Here is a 16,424-nt window from a genome sequence, read left to right as displayed (position 1 = left end):
TCAGCTGGTGGTTTTTGGCCTTCTTGTCAAAAGTGTGTCTGTCTGCCCGTCCGTCTATTTGTCTATCTGTCAGTGTGTGGATCTGTGGATCTGTGGCGGGCATTTCTTTCAATTTTTTTATTAAATTAATGTATGTTTTGCGTTTAAATACATATTTTCAGAAATATGGTATTAACGCACAGAACTAAGTCTAAAAATAAATATTGTTTTCGAAAAAAGAACAACAAAAATGAAAAATGAAAAATGAAAAAAAAAAAAACAACAAAAAGAAATTTCGCCGCTGACGACGCACATTATGGGCCAAAAATAAACTTCTTATTGGGCCGAGAGCGATCAGATGGGTGGGAGCATTGCGACTACGTAATATTCTGTCCCTGGTGTTGCCCCTGGCGCTGCTGCTGCTTCTTCTTCTTCTTCTTCTTCTTTGGGCATCCAGCGTGTCTGTCTGGAGGTGGAATGCGGCATTTCGAGAGAGCGAGCGAGCTTTTGCTGAGAGCGCTTGGCCTGCGAATCCTTGTGAGAGTTGGACTCTAAGCAAAAGCTCACCAATACACAAGCAAAAGCGACGCGCGCGCGCGTGTGTGTGTGTGTTTAGGTTGTATTTGTATTTAAATTTACGCTAGCGCTATAAAATATTTAATAAAACTCATAAATAATCTGTCTATATGCAGAAATGTATACATGTGTGTGTGTTTATATAAATATGTACATATATATTTATATACACATGTTCATGGCAGTTTTGCACGGAAAAACCAAGTGGCATGCCAATAAAATCATGTACATATGTCCGCTCTCCCCACCGCCAGTTCAGCCTACAGTTATATACATGTATACATATATATATATATATGTGTGTGTGTATTGGAAAAGAGTTTCCGAAGCGAAATAAACAATTTGCTATTTTTGTAGCCATGCGGGGGCGGTATGATGCGACAGTCCGACCCCGAACTGACAGACGGACTGACGGACAGACCTGAACTGAACTGACAGACACGCATTGACCATCAGCAGCAGCAGCAGCAGCAGCGGCGGCGGCGGCGGCCGTCGCAGCAGCAAACAACAAGTTGTTGTTTTCACACAGGGTGACTCGTTGCGGCTGCGTTTGCGTCTGTTCTTGCGGATTCCGCTTTGCGCATGTGTGCGTGTGCGTGTGTGTGTGTGTGTGTGTTGTTATTGCATTTCCAAAAGCTAACGGCATTTGCTCTAACAGCTTCTACCTGTTGTCTGTGTGTGCGCTTGCATTCGTATGCATATCGATAATTATCGGCAGCTGAGAGACACGACACACGCATGCACACAAACAAAGCTAACTCGCCGCACTCACACAGACACATGCACGCGCAGCATCACTCAACAGCAGCAGCAGCAACAACAACAACAATTGTCTGTTGGTCGAATTCATACTTTCTTCTTTGCTTTTGCTTTGCCTTTGACTGCTGCCACCCACTCCCACTGTGTGCATATGTATATATGTGTGCGTTGTGTGTGTGTGTGTGTGCGCGTTTGTGGCTGTGTCTGTGTGTCGGCGCATGCTCGTTTGGGCATCTTCGTGTATGTGTGTGTGTGTGTGTTTGTGACGACGAGAGGCGATCGCTGTCGTGCATTTGTTGTTGCTGCTGCTGCTGCTACGGCTGCACAGTTTTCTTCGACTGCTGCTGCTGCTGCTGCCACTTCTGGGTCGTCGCATACGTACGATATTCAGTTTTTGCTGGCGCGACATCAGTTTTGAGTTGGCTATCAACGCGAGCGGGTCTTTCTCTTTGCAAGCGACAAACGTAGATATTTCCATTAATTGTATATTCACATATTGTTTTGTTGTTTTTGTTGTTGTTGTTGTTGTCGATGTTGTTGGTTCAATACAAAATCAGTTTATTTTTTTCAATTTTTTTTTAAACATTATTTTTTGATTTTGCCATACAACACGCTTGAAAGAAAAAAAAAAGAAGAAAAACTGTCATAAAAAAAAAAAACACTAATTTTTTTAAGACTTGTTGAAAAATAAGAAAAATACTTAAAAATATATATATAGAGGCATATATATATATAGTTAAAAAAAAAGAAATAAGCTTTTGCAATTACGAATGTGTTGCATGTGTGTGTGTGTGCGTGTGTGCGTGAGTTGGGCATATATATATATATATATATATATTTATATGTATGTATATATAAAATATATATCTATATATATGTATATATATTTATGCATGTATAAATATGTATGTATATATATGTAGATATCTGTGCTAAATACTTTTCGAAATGGAACGTACCCAAATATATACCATATATAATATATATATTTATATATATATATATATATATATATACCATATACATACATATATATCTAATTATATATAAATGAATGTATATGTATGCATATGTACGCATATAATATTCGTATTCGTACTCGAATCTGAATCTCAATCAAAGTCTGAAACCCTACACACACACACACACACACACACACACACACACATGTATATATATACATATACGTTGCGTGCCTGCGTGTGTGCGTGTGTGTGTGTGTGCAAGCATTTTCAAAATTATTTCAAATATGTACTACATCCACAATCCAATCCGCCCGAAAACGTCCCGTCTCGCAACCCCCCACCCCCACCCTGCCCCGCCTATGAAGCAGAAGAGATGATGTAGAAGAAGAAGAAGAAGAGAAAAACGTACCGTTCTAAACGGTACACGGCACATGCGTTGACGTTGACGCCGAAAATAAAATTTCGAAAAACATACTATTTTTAAAACGATACCAATACGAAACGGAACGAGATGAAACGGAATAAAACGAAACGGGCGAACGAGCAAAAGCGAATGTGAACAAAATAATTAAGTAGCAAATTATCGTGTTATACAACGGTTTTTTTTTTTTTTTTTTTTTTTGTGATATATATATATATATATATATATATCTGCGTTTATAGCCCCTGCCCCCTTGCGCCCAAAGACAATCTTTACTCTTGCGTTACATCTACTTTTTTTTTGTTTTTGTCTAGTTCGAGTTCGAATAGCTTCAATTGTAACGGTATTGTAGTACGAAAACTGTGCTAACACCACGCACCACCCTGTGCTCCACAGGGTGCAGCCACCTGTGCCCTTTGGATGCGAGTATGTTTCTTATGCTCTTTCCGCTTTGACTTTTTTTTTTTTTGTTGCGATTTCCGTTTCCTTTATATTTGTTGTTGTGTATCGATTTATCTATCTTTGGCTCTTTTGCTCAGCAGCTCTCTCTCTCTCTCTCTCTCTTTCACTCTCATTCTTTCTCTTGCATCTTGCAGATCTTAAATCTTAAGGATCATCTGCGAACGAACTCTCTCTAGACATCAAACGATATAACTTGTACATATTTTGTTTTATTGTCTTATCTTTAAACGAAAGAACAACAAATTGGTTTTGTTTAGTCGAAATATACATATAAAGTCCCAACCCAACCAATATTTGAATACGATCACGACTCGAAACTCCCAAATCCCAGTGCTTAGGCCCAATTTAACAGTTAGCAGCGATATTGAGAAGAAGAAGAAGTTATCAAAGATTCTAAAGCTCAACACACACACACACACGCACGCACACACAACCAGCAAATGCAACATAACTTAAACTAAACTTAAAATCAAAATAATAATCAAACTAAAATTAAAAAAAAAAAAAAAAAGTTACCCAAACGAAGTAATCAAGTTAAGTGCAACCCCTCCAACCCTCCCCCCAATCGACAGCAGCAACAGCAACTGCACCACCAGCAACTGCACCAAACGAAACAGCCACAAAATGATGATGGAGAACGGTATCTCCATGGAGTACGGCGATGGCTACATGGAGCAGGAGGAAGAATGGGAGCGCGAGGGATTGCTCGATCCGGCGTGGGAGAAGCAACAGAAGAAGGTGAGTGCCCAGCAACTACTAAGCTAAGCTAACCTAACATTCAAAATACAACAGCTAGAAATACTGTTAGTTCGCAAATTGAAGCTGTCAATTGTATGGCCAGAGTTGCCAGACTTCAGGCCAGCGCAATTGCAATGGAAAAACATAACCTTCATAATTTGGCATAGAATTGAAGTCGAATTGGGACAGGAATCCAACGAAAAACCCTTTTTACTCAGTTCAGCTATCAAAAGCTGATGGAAAAAGAAAACTATTTGAAATCCAAGGGTTGCCAGACTTCCTACAGTTAGCCTAGAGCGTTGAAAAACTTAAGGCCGGCATTCGAAATGGAATAAATACTCGAAGTTCTTATAAGAATTAAACAATACTTGCATTGACAAAACTTGAAAGTTTCATAAAACTTAAGGTTTAAATAATAGCCCGGTTATCGATCGCATTGCCGGGCTAAAAATAGTTATCGATCGGTTTAAGAAAATATATTTTTAGAAATCAATCAACTTTTTTCAGTTAACGCACAACGATTCGACTTTTAGCCACTATTGAGTGATAGCTCTTTAATAATTGATATCTCCACATAGATCCTTCAGGATCGTAGTCATAGCCAGTGCTGCCAGACCCGACGCAGCTATCGATCGCATTCGCTTGAAGACAAATACGCATATTAAATACATAATATAAATTTGTCTGTATGAGTTTATAGCTATAGCTGACAGATAGGCGCATACTATATATATATATATATATACATATATATAGTATATGTGTTTAAATATATATATGTATATATGTATATTTCTTCGATTATGTTTCAATATTTGTGCGCGGCAGGCGAAAAGCTCAGCGCGCGTTTTAAAAATAGATTCATTTCATGGTTCTTTTTCTCGAAATGTTTGAAATATGTTGTACAAAAATAAAGCGTTGTTGTTGTTGTTGCTCTTCATCCAATATGATTTTGTGCCACAATCGTTTATCACTGGAAAACGCAGACGCCAACGTTTGTCAACTGAACGAGCCAAAGTTAAGGCCATGCGTCTATCGATAACTTTACAAACTACCCAAACACACCCCCCCCCCCCCCCCGCTCACTCACTCATTCGCTCTACAAACAGCTGAAGGTTATAGACAATGTTCCATTCAATTATGTTGCGCGCCGCCGCTTCTCTTTCTCCCCCCCCTCCCCACCCCCTTCTCTTTCTAGTTTTGCTTATTTGTTTGCTTGTTCTGTTTTTTTTTCTTCTTTTTTTTTTGCTTTTCAGCGGAAGCGACTGCCGTTACCTGACAACAACAACAACAATATGTTGCCACTGTCTAAATAGTTGCTCAATTGATAGCTTGCCAGATCGTTCAGATATGACTCAATGGGACAAGACAGCTTCCCAGCTGGAAAGCAAGTGTTGCCATATTGCCTGATAAGCCATTCCAATCAGAATGACAATTCGCCCCCAACTCCCGCTCACCGTCTAAAATCGTCCCAACACTAGTAATCAGCTAACAATGTTGTAGAAAATGTTCAGTTTATTCAATTGCCAAATTGGCAACTGTTTTATTTGTTTTTCTCTTTTGTCGTAAATGAAGCTCAGAAACAAAATGATTCAACCATTGTTGTTGTACAGCTTTTTGTTATTATTTACAACAACAACAACAACAAGCACACACACACAGTTATTCAGTTATTTATATATGTACATAATTCTAAAAATTGTCTTAAAAAGAAAAGGCAAAATAAAATAAAATAAATATCATGAAAATTTAGTGCAAGGTTGCGGTTTTGACACGCCGCTTCATGATATGCTTTTGGGGGTGGGGGTGGCCGGTGCGCGCGCCAGCAATTTACAATTATAAATAGCCAGCAATATGCTGAAGAACTGCAATTTCCACACCATCACACACACACACACATAAAGAGAGCGGCAGCGGGAGCGAGAGAGAGAGAGAGAGAGAGAGAGAGAGAGAGAGAGAGAGAGAGAGAGAGAGCAAGAGATGCAGGCTAATGACAAATTAGAAGAAACATTGGAATATGGCACAAATATAATGAAGGAGGCTGCCACTTGATTTAAAACAATTTGATGATTGAGCTTGACACACACACGGCCACATAAACTCACACACACACGCACACGCGAACAGACTGGCAACTCTATAGATTCAGTTGATCTATATACATGTATGTATGTATGTGCATATATGAATTTCGTAATCGTAAATTACCGCACAACAGAATTTCGTCTCGTCATTAAAAGACGCAGCAGTTGAAAAATAATGAAAGCAACAAATTGTTTTCGTTGTTATTGTTATTATTGTTGTTGTTGTTGTTGGCATTTCTGTGTTTACATTGGCCAAAATGGCAGGCTGATGACTGTGTGAACAAGCCAAAGGCGCTGTGGCGGGGTTGTGCGGGCAGCCAAGCAGGTGGGCTGGTAGGCTGGTGGGCGTAGGCTGTTTATTTGTGATGAATCTTGCGCTGGCTCTCACTCTCTCCACACACACGGCTGTCTCTCGCCCTGCATGTGTGTGTATGATTCAACTGCCTATGCGTCATCATCAGTGCAGCGCACACACACACACACACACACACACACACACACAAACATACATACATTTGCATATGCATACATACGCGCCTCAGGTGTTAGACAATTGCCAGCTGGCAGGATTGCCATAGACAATGACTAAACTAAAAAAAAATTAACCAAACCAGTGTTTGACAATTGCGACAACTTTTGACAGCCACTTATCGATATACACACATACACACGCACAAACATTGTGAGTACGTGTGCACATCAATTATGCTTATCGATTTTGTGCAACAAATTTTTGCCAAAATGAGCATCACTTGCTCTTCACCCCATTCCGCGCTGCCTGCTTTGGTTTCTTTTTTTTGTTTTGTGTGTGTGTGTGTGTGTATGTGTGCGAATGAGTCCATGCTATGAGGCCGCTCAAATTACATTCGGCTAAAAATGGTATGTGCGAGAGAGCGAGTGCGCATCGCATAGAGAGCTTTTATTTATTTTGCTGGTGTTGTTGCTGTTGTTATATATATATATTTTTATTTTTTTTTTAACAAAAAAGCTCCCGGCGTTTTTGTTTGGCGCGTGCGCATTTGTTGTTGTGCTCTGAAAGACGATTGCTCAATCGCCTGATCGGCGCAGGCAACAGGCTGCGGCTGCCCGATAACGGTAAAAGCGCTGAGCGCAGCTTTGACTATTTAATAAAAGTAGAAAAAAAAAAAAACAAAATCAAAGTAGCAGCAAAACAAACGGGTTGACGGCGGAATGCGACAGGCACTTAGCTCGTCCGCGCTGCACACACACACACACATACACACACACACACACGGACACATACACATATCCATGCATATAGCCAAGTAGCGGTAAGCGCCAACGACTCGTTTGGCAACGCACTGAGACTGCAGCTTACCAGACTCCCCCAGCCCGCTCCCGCACTCTTCCCTCATCACACTACTGCACATATACGTACGTATGTGTGTGTTTGTGTGTGTGTGTATTGCTCTCTTTTCTGCTGCGCTGCTGGCCTAGTTGAACGTGTTATTGTTTGTGTAGGTAATGTAATGCAGAGGTAATCTGTCCCCAGCGCTCGTTTTGATCGTCACACACACACACACACACATGCATACAGCCTAACAGCGATTTGCATTAACAGTTGCATTTCTTGTTCTTTAGCTGCCCGGTTTTCCGCTTTGCTCTTCTAAGCTCGTCTTAGAGCAGCAGCCATAACAGCATCCCAACAATCTAAGCGAGTTCGATGGCGACCTGTCCCATTGTCTCAAGCACGCACCTAACTGTAAGCAGCTAAAGTGGCCAATAAAGCGGCACCGGCTCCGGCTCCGGCTCTGGCTCCGTTCCCATTCTTCATTCGTTTCTTCTTTTTCTTTATTGTTCAACTTTATCATTTCCACTTTTCTAATAATTTCCCCATCTGGCAGCGCTGTTGTCCCTACGATATATGCCTAGCGGTCGACCATTGTTATGCATATTTTTATCGGCTACATATTGTCTATGCAAGTGTGTGCATGAGTGTGCGTGTGTGCGTGAGTGTGCCTGCGCTTTCCTTTTCACTGTTGGATCATTGATCGAAATCCATGTGAATGACCAAACTCAAACATTTGCATGCACACATGAACACAACACACACACACGCACACACACACGAATACAGGCGCGCGCGCTCGACTATTAACAGCTGCAATTTTTTGTGGGCGTGTGGGCGCGCCATTGTATGCCGTAATTCCATACTTGTGTGCGCAAGCTTTTTGCCCAGCAACAACAACAACAATAACAACAACAACAGCGGGCTGTAAATTTTCAAGCACCAAACAGCAGAAACGCAGACGAAGGCGGCAGCGACTCCAAAATAATGAAATGTGTGCAAAAACAAAAAAACAGAAAGAAAAAAAAAAAGACAAGAAGTAAAAACAACAAAACTGGTTTATATTTTAAACATACAAGCAGACAAACATCTCTACATTGTCTTTTCTTGTTTTCTCTTTGTTCTTGCTGTCGTCTGTCCCCATTCGGTGAAAAATAACTGCAACTGTCAGCCGCTGTCGCTGTCGCCGCTGCAGTCGCCGCTGCAGTCGCCGCTGCAGTCGTCAGCTGCAGCAGCACAGCCTTGCCAGACCGGCCCAGCTCATTTGCTGTTCTTAAGCTTTCCAGCTTTCCAGCTTTCCAACGGCGACACAGCTTAGGAAAATTCAATGAACTCCACAAACTAGCCGATCCTTCATATTTTAAATGCACGTTAGCTGATCTACAACTTTGTTAATTCACAAAAACAGATTCCTTGGCTTTAGTCCTGATTATGTTTGTTGATCGATTTGGCAACATTTTAGCTCGGTTAACGGTTAACGGTTGAACGTTATGACCCCCCTCAACAGAGCATTAGGTTTGTTTGAGTTGGGCAGCTTTATTGAGTTACCCATTCGAGTTGCCAGATCTCGTTAAAACTGAATCGATTTCCATGCAAAACATCTTTCTTTATAATTGTCGGCTTTCTGTACTAGCTTTATATGTCGTTAAATACAATTTAATTTAGTTATCTTTTCTGGATTGTATCTTTTACTTTAAAATGCATAAATCGCTGTTCAAAAGTTCGAGTATAGATATTATCATCATTTACCAAACTCTCGAATCCAGTTCGTGGTTAGTCAAAGATTTCCAGAATTTTGTTTAAGCATTTTATTTCTTTAAATATTTTCATATAGAAATAACGCGTTAAATTTTTTCTACATCCAAAATTGGCATCAAACGAATATGTATCGAATATGTATCATATATATCGAGCTTATCCATATTGAAAATCGATAGTTTCGCTTGATTTGAATTTGAATGTTTTTCTTGTAATCGCCTTAACATATATCGAACTTATCGATATTGCAAATCGATAGATTTATAATGTCCTATTATAATTTATTTCGTGATTTTCTAGACATTTACCGCGTGGTGTAACAGTCATTTGCGCAAAGCTGGCACCGCCATCGACAACATCGAGGAGGACTTCCGCAATGGCCTCAAGCTGATGCTGCTGCTGGAGGTGATCTCCGGCGAGACACTGCCCAAGCCCGATCGCGGCAAGATGCGTTTCCACAAAATTGCGAACGTGAACAAGGCGCTGGATTTTATCGCGTCGAAGGGTGTGCATCTGGTGTCGATTGGCGCCGAGGAGATCGTCGATGGCAATCTGAAAATGACGCTGGGCATGATCTGGACGATCATTCTGCGCTTCGCCATTCAGGACATTTCCGTCGAGGAGATGACCGCCAAGGAGGGTCTGCTATTGTGGTGCCAGCGCAAGACGGCGCCCTACAAGAATGTCAACGTACAGAACTTCCATCTGTCCTTCAAGGTAATCGAAATCGGCTTTATTATCTTCCCCAATTTATATATATATATGTGTATATATTGTAGGACGGTCTGGCCTTCTGTGCGCTCATCCATCGTCATCGACCAGATCTGATTGACTATGCCAAGCTATCCAAAGACAATCCGTTGGAGAATCTGAACACTGCCTTCGATGTTGCTGAGAAATATCTAGATATTCCAAGGATGTTGGATCCAGATGGTATGTAAACCCGTTTCAATTGACAGATACTACAGCTCCACAGTTTAGTTATTAGCTAAGGTCTTCATATAAGTTAAGCTGTTAGGGCTTTCAGTACGAATAATGCTCATACTTAAAATTCTTTAAAAATTTTTGCGAAAATACAACAACAGATTTAATCAACACTCCGAAGCCGGATGAACGTGCCATCATGACGTACGTCTCCTGCTACTATCACGCCTTCCAGGGAGCCCAACAGGTTGGAAATGTGACGCATGTACCCGAACCCACAAGACAATACACCTACGTCCCGAATAATTACAATGTGACTAAACTTCACATCTCGATACACATAAATATGATATATCTATTCCATTTCTCGTTTCTTTATATATATTTACGATTCGTATATATATATATATATTTATTGCATATATTGCAGTTTGTTTTTTGGGCAAAAACCCCAAAGCGCCAAAACCCAAAAAGCCAACAAGCTGCTTTTGATATTTTACTCGTTGAACGTTGATTTGCAGCTTTGCTCTGGCCACAGCTAAAAAGCAAGCAAAACAAAAAAAAAAAAAAAAAAAACAAAGAAAAGAGAAGAAAAGCTCATTCACTAACAAACTCCACACTAATACGGAGAGTTGCGCATTGGTATTGGTGAGCTTTCAAGGCTCTTACAGCATTCACAGCTGTTGAGCTAATGCGTGTTTGGCATCTGTGTGAAAGCTCGCTCACTCTCTCTCGCGCTCTCTCTCTCTCTCTCCCTCTGTCAATCATTTGCTCTTGCGCTGCATGTTGCATTTAATGCGAATGCGAATTTGACCTTATCGGCTGACTTATCCATATTGTATTATAATATCTTATATTATTCTTATGTTATATTAATATCCATGTTTTTTTTTACTATACAAATATATATATATATATCATATAGCTATATATATTTATGTCTAGTATGTGGCACAGCGAACTCAATCCATGCTTCGATCTGATTCTTCGATTATTAAATTCGAAGCGTTGCCTGAGTTCGTCCGCCTCCGCTCGTTCCATACGTTCCATATGTGCGCTAATCTCTAGGCATGTCTTAAGTTATGTATGTTAAGCTACTAAAACGCGCTCAATATGCGATCTATTCATAATATAATACTATTATAGAAGTATACTTGAAAACATGCTTCTACAGTGAAAACTCTTTGAGTTAGTCAGCGTAGTTAGCTAGTTATAAAGTTTATAATGGAGAGACATTTGAAATGTTCGGTTGCTTAGTTAACACTAGGAATTCGATTTTCAAGCTTAGACGCAGCAAAACTTAAAGCATAGCTCAAATTTGTATTAAGACGTTTATGCCATGAAATTTGCGATTTCATAATTATGATAAAGCTATAAATTAATGGCACTATTTGGCCATATCTTTGGCTCACTCGAACACACACAAAACAAGCTGGCAACGCCCGACAACATCGTTTAGACATGAAGTTGGCTGCGCCTGCGCATATTTCACCATAAATTTTGAATTAAAACAAATTATTTTAATCGATAAAGAATTTTAAAAGTATATAGTTATGTTATCGATCGATATATTATTTGATCGATTAAATGAATTTGCTCGAAAATATACGAAATTCGTGAATTGCATGGCATAAACATAACTATAGACAATGTATATGTTCGCTTAGCAGAGTTTTCACTGCAGAAAATATAATTATACATATATATATATGCTCGTATATTGAGTGCTATTTGCTAATATTTAATATGCCTGCCGAAAAGACTAACCGACAAATAATTCATTTGTATGTTTTGTTGCTTTTTCTCTCTCTCTTCTCTCTCTCTCTCTCTCTCTCTCTCTGCTCTTCTCGCGATTGCGAATGCGAATGCGCTCATCAACAACGCCATTAACAACAACAACAACAACAATTACTCTGCTACCGCTATTCGCTACAACAACAACAACCACAACAAATCTGAAACAATATCGATAACGATAACAACACGTTCACCAACCACAACCGATCATATACAGATTTGCAAAATACTGCATTGCCCGATGAAAGAGCGGTCATGACCTACGTATCATCGTATTATCACTGTTTCAGTGGCGCTCAAAAGGTCTGTTATACACTCACACACACACACATACACGCACACGCACACACACACGCACATGCACACCTCCATTCAGTCGAGAAGCTGCCATGGGAAGCTGCCATTTTGTAAGCCGAATTCGTGTTTTGCCCATCGGAACTATGGACAATCATTGTCCAGAAACAAATATTGATCAGATTGCATTCGACATTGTTTATGTTCCATTTCATTTCGTTTTATGTGAAGCAAAAGCGATCGATTAATCGATAAGACAATGATCGAGTTTGCCAATTAATTTCTTGCACACAACATCAAGCGAGAACCTTTTGAGTAGTTCAGGTTGTTTTTATCAGGTTTCAGGCCTGATCAGTCCGTTCTATTCCACTTCGTTCCATCAGACAGAGCTTTCACTAATCCGCCCTCATTTCGCCACACTTCTGTCCGGATCACAGCTGATCATGTTCTATTCCATGCCATTCCGTTCCATTTACACAGTCGAGCACACCCAAGCACACATACACACACACACACACACACACACACACACACACACACACACACACACACACACCTCCTACATTGGCGAAGCGAAATGGAATTGTGGCCATCGAAATACACGCGATATTTACATCCCATTCCTTGAGAGCTTGGAACGCCTGCTTGCGCCTGCTTTGAATGGGCTTTTGAACTAACGCGAATGGTCGTTCCAATTGGATTTTGCTTACTTAGTTTGTGCAGTTGCAGTTACGTGTCTTGCTGTTCGTTCGTCTTGTTTTGCTTTCAAAATTCTGAGTTGGTTCTCTGATCTACACTCAGAGTAATTGGCTGGCGAATCAAATTTTTAACTAACGATATTCTTCCAAACTTCACAATCGGCAGGCGGAAACGGCGGCAAATCGTATTTGCAAGGTGCTCAAGGTTAACCAGGAGAATGAGCGTCTCATGGAGGAGTACGAGCGTCTGGCCAGCGATGTAAGTATACAAAAGCTAACCAAATAAAGCAAACACTCGCACGCAGTAACATTGTTATCACTAGCGATTACTCGCTTCAGCGATTACTCGTTAGGACTACTCGTTATAACGAACGCAACTTTTATAGATTACTTGTTAGAACAAACTCTCCTTCTAACGATTACTCGTTGCGATTACTCGTCATGAAGAACGCAACTTTAAACGAACACTCGTTACTATTACTCGCTATAACAAACTCACCTGCAAACGATTACACTTTCTAACGAGTCCACCTTCCAAAGAATGCTCGTTATAACGAACCCATTTTCTGACGATTAGTTGTTACGATTTCTCGCTATAAAAATCTATCTTCTAAAGATTACTCGTTAAGTTTATTCGTTATGATTACTCGTTATAACGAATACAGCTGCCAACTATTACTCGTTGCTTTAATGATTCGTTTGATTCGTTTAGCTGCTGGAATGGATTCGCCGCACGATGCCATGGCTGAACTCACGCCAGGCGGACAACTCGCTGGCCGGAGTACAGAAGAAACTCGAGGAATACCGCACGTACCGTCGCAAGCACAAGCCGCCACGTGTTGAGCAGAAAGCAAAACTCGAAACTAACTTTAACACGCTGCAGACGAAGCTGCGTCTGTCGAACCGTCCAGCCTACTTGCCCACCGAGGGCAAGACCGTGTCTGACATCTCAAATGCCTGGAAGGGCCTGGAGCTCGCCGAGAAGGCGTTCGAGGAATGGCTGCTGGCTGAGACCATGCGCCTGGAGCGTCTCGAACATTTGGCCCAGAAGTTCAAGCATAAGGTGAGCGATCCAATCTTCGATTGTGTCCTAACCTAACACCGCTTCCCGCAGGCCGATGCTCACGAGGACTGGACGCGCGGCAAGGAGGAGATGCTGCAGTCCCAGGACTTCCGTCAATGCAAGCTCAACGAGCTGAAGGCCCTCAAGAAGAAGCACGAAGCCTTCGAGTCTGATCTGGCCGCCCATCAGGATCGCGTCGAACAAATTGCCGCCATTGCCCAGGAGCTGAAGTAAGTTGTGCCAGCTGCCCGACTAATCAAGTTTTTCTCTGAATCTCTATCAATCTTATATTCAATTAATAACTCAATGCTAACCGCTGGGCAACAACACAAAGTGTGAGGTTAGATTGTATGATCATCTCGTGCCTAAAAGCTCAGAGTTCCACCCATCCATAAACCCACATCTCTCGCATCTCCTAAACACTCTTGATCATCAACAAGAATTCGGTCAGGCCAAGTAGATTGATCACTGATCATATGATATCCAGATATCTCTGATCTCTTTACCCATCATGATCATCAATTATTAACTAACTATAACTTGAGAATTTGTGATAATTCAAGGTCAAGGATTCAATTGAAGCAAGGATCAGTAGAGATCTGAGGCGATCAGAGATAAGTTTATTGGTCATTTTATAGTTCACACACAATCATTTTCAGTCAAGATCACCAAGAGGATCACTATCGATCCTCAACGGGATCAGTTAGGTTTATGATACTTAACTAACAGATTTGCTGCTCTGAACAGGATGAGGTTTTATTACACAATTTGGGCTGAGATCAGCTGAGATCAGGCAGAGGATCAGCAAAGAACATGCAAGTAGAATAGGTCTAGTTTGGATAAAAGGACGATCGCTAATAAGTTTCTCAGCTCTTTCACTTCATCTGGCATGATCATTTAAGATCAGGGATTCAGATTGTGGCGCGGATCGGTTGGAATCGAAACTAAGTTCCTCACCTTGTTTTTCAGCACTCTGGAGTACCACGATTGTGTGTCGGTGAATGCGCGCTGCCAGCGCATCTGCGATCAGTGGGATCGCTTGGGCGCACTGACTCAGCGTCGTCGGACTGCGTTGGATGAGGCGGAGCGTATACTGGAGAAGATCGACATCTTGCATTTGGAGTTTGCGAAGCGTGCGGCGCCGTTTAACAACTGGCTGGATGGCACACGCGAGGATCTTGTGGATATGTTCATAGTGCATACCATGGAGGAGATACAGGGCCTGATCCAGGCGCATGATCAGTTCAAGGCGACGCTCGGCGAGGCCGACAAGGAGTTCAATCTGATTGTGAATCTGGTGCGCGAGGTCGAGTCGATTGTTAAACAACACCAGATACCCGGCGGCCTGGAGAATCCCTACACCACACTGACCGCCAACGATATGACACGCAAATGGACCGATGTCCGCCAGCTGGTGCCGCAGCGCGACCAGACGCTGGCCAACGAGCTGCGCAAGCAGCAGAACAACGAGATGCTGCGCCGCCAGTTCGCTGAGAAGGCCAATGTGGTCGGTCCCTGGATCGAGAGGCAGATGGATGCCGTGACAGCGATAGGCATGGGTCTGCAGGGCTCGCTGGAGGATCAGCTGCATCGCCTCAAGGAATACGAGCAGGCGGTCTATGCATACAAGCCGAACATTGAGGAGCTCGAGAAGATCCATCAGGCCGTACAGGAGTCGATGATCTTTGAGAATCGCTACACGAACTATACGATGGAAACGCTGCGCGTCGGCTGGGAGCAGCTGCTCACATCGATTAATCGCAACATTAACGAGGTGGAGAACCAGATACTGACACGCGACTCCAAGGGCATCAGCCAGGAGCAGCTGAACGAGTTCCGTTCCAGCTTCAATCATTTTGACAAGAATCGCACCGGCCGCCTCACGCCCGAGGAGTTCAAATCGTGCCTCGTCTCGCTGGGCTATTCGATTGGCAAGGATCGCCAGGGCGACATGGACTTCCAGCGCATACTGGCCGTTGTCGATCCCAACAGCACCGGCTATGTCCACTTTGATGCTTTCCTCGACTTCATGACCCGCGAGAGCACCGACACCGACACCGCCGAACAAGTCATTGATTCATTCAGAATCCTGGCCGCCGACAAGGTTCGTGTTGCATCCGAGCACAGCTTTGGTCAATTCTAATCTCATCTGTATATATTCCTTCACAGCCATACATATTGCCCGACGAGCTGCGCCGCGAATTGCCACCAGACCAGGCCGAATACTGCATTCAGCGCATGCCCCCATATAAGGGACCCAATGGAGTGCCCGGCGCCCTGGACTACATGTCCTTCAGCACAGCTCTCTATGGCGAGACCGATTTGTAAACCCCACGATCATCCACTCTACACACACACACACACCAACACGCACACACTCAACTCCCACACACACCAACACACACACACACTCAACTCTTACACACACACACTATGTGCAGCGGGCGACACTTAGCCCCAAACAAAAAGAAAAAATATCATATAATAATTGATAAACTTTAAATAATAATAATTTTAATAAACATAGATTTATTATTATGCTACACTCGTAAAGCTTAAAAAATTCAAGAGAAAATCAATTATAATCTCTTTGCAAA

The 16,424-nt window shown here is 42.0% G+C and overlaps 1 protein-coding gene across 3 annotated transcripts in view; it reads left to right on the top strand.

The window, feature by feature from the left end:
• Nucleotides 1-1,702: 1,702 nt before the first annotated feature.
• Nucleotides 1,703-16,424, top strand: part of LOC115765404 (alpha-actinin, sarcomeric) — a 14,752-nt gene continuing 30 nt past the window's right edge. The window contains exons 1-10 of one of the 3 annotated variants that reach the window (XM_030708941.1): nt 1,703-1,778; nt 3,735-3,900; nt 9,352-9,768; nt 9,831-9,984; nt 10,137-10,288; nt 12,931-13,023; nt 13,477-13,827; nt 13,879-14,057; nt 14,797-15,931; nt 15,997-16,424. The exon at nt 15,997-16,424 is cut by the window's right edge and continues 30 nt beyond it. In XM_030708941.1, coding sequence (XP_030564801.1) covers nt 3,787-3,900; nt 9,352-9,768; nt 9,831-9,984; nt 10,137-10,288; nt 12,931-13,023; nt 13,477-13,827; nt 13,879-14,057; nt 14,797-15,931; nt 15,997-16,155 — 2,754 coding nt within the window. In that variant the 5' untranslated portion in view covers nt 1,703-1,778; nt 3,735-3,786 and the 3' untranslated portion in view covers nt 16,156-16,424. Of the gene's footprint in view, nt 1,779-3,674; nt 3,901-9,351; nt 9,769-9,830; nt 9,985-10,136; nt 10,289-11,989; nt 12,076-12,930; nt 13,024-13,476; nt 13,828-13,878; nt 14,058-14,796; nt 15,932-15,996 lie in introns of those variants that run through there. The other 2 variants (XM_030708940.1, XM_030708939.1) reach the window with 2 other exon arrangements.

The sequence above is a fragment of the Drosophila novamexicana genome, unplaced genomic scaffold (genome assembly GCF_003285875.2).
Source record: "Drosophila novamexicana strain 15010-1031.04,08,12 unplaced genomic scaffold, DnovRS2.1 tig00000960-arrow-arrow-pilon, whole genome shotgun sequence".
Lineage (NCBI taxonomy): Eukaryota > Metazoa > Arthropoda > Insecta > Diptera > Drosophilidae > Drosophila > Drosophila novamexicana.
This window is presented reverse-complemented; position numbering and strand designations above follow the sequence as displayed.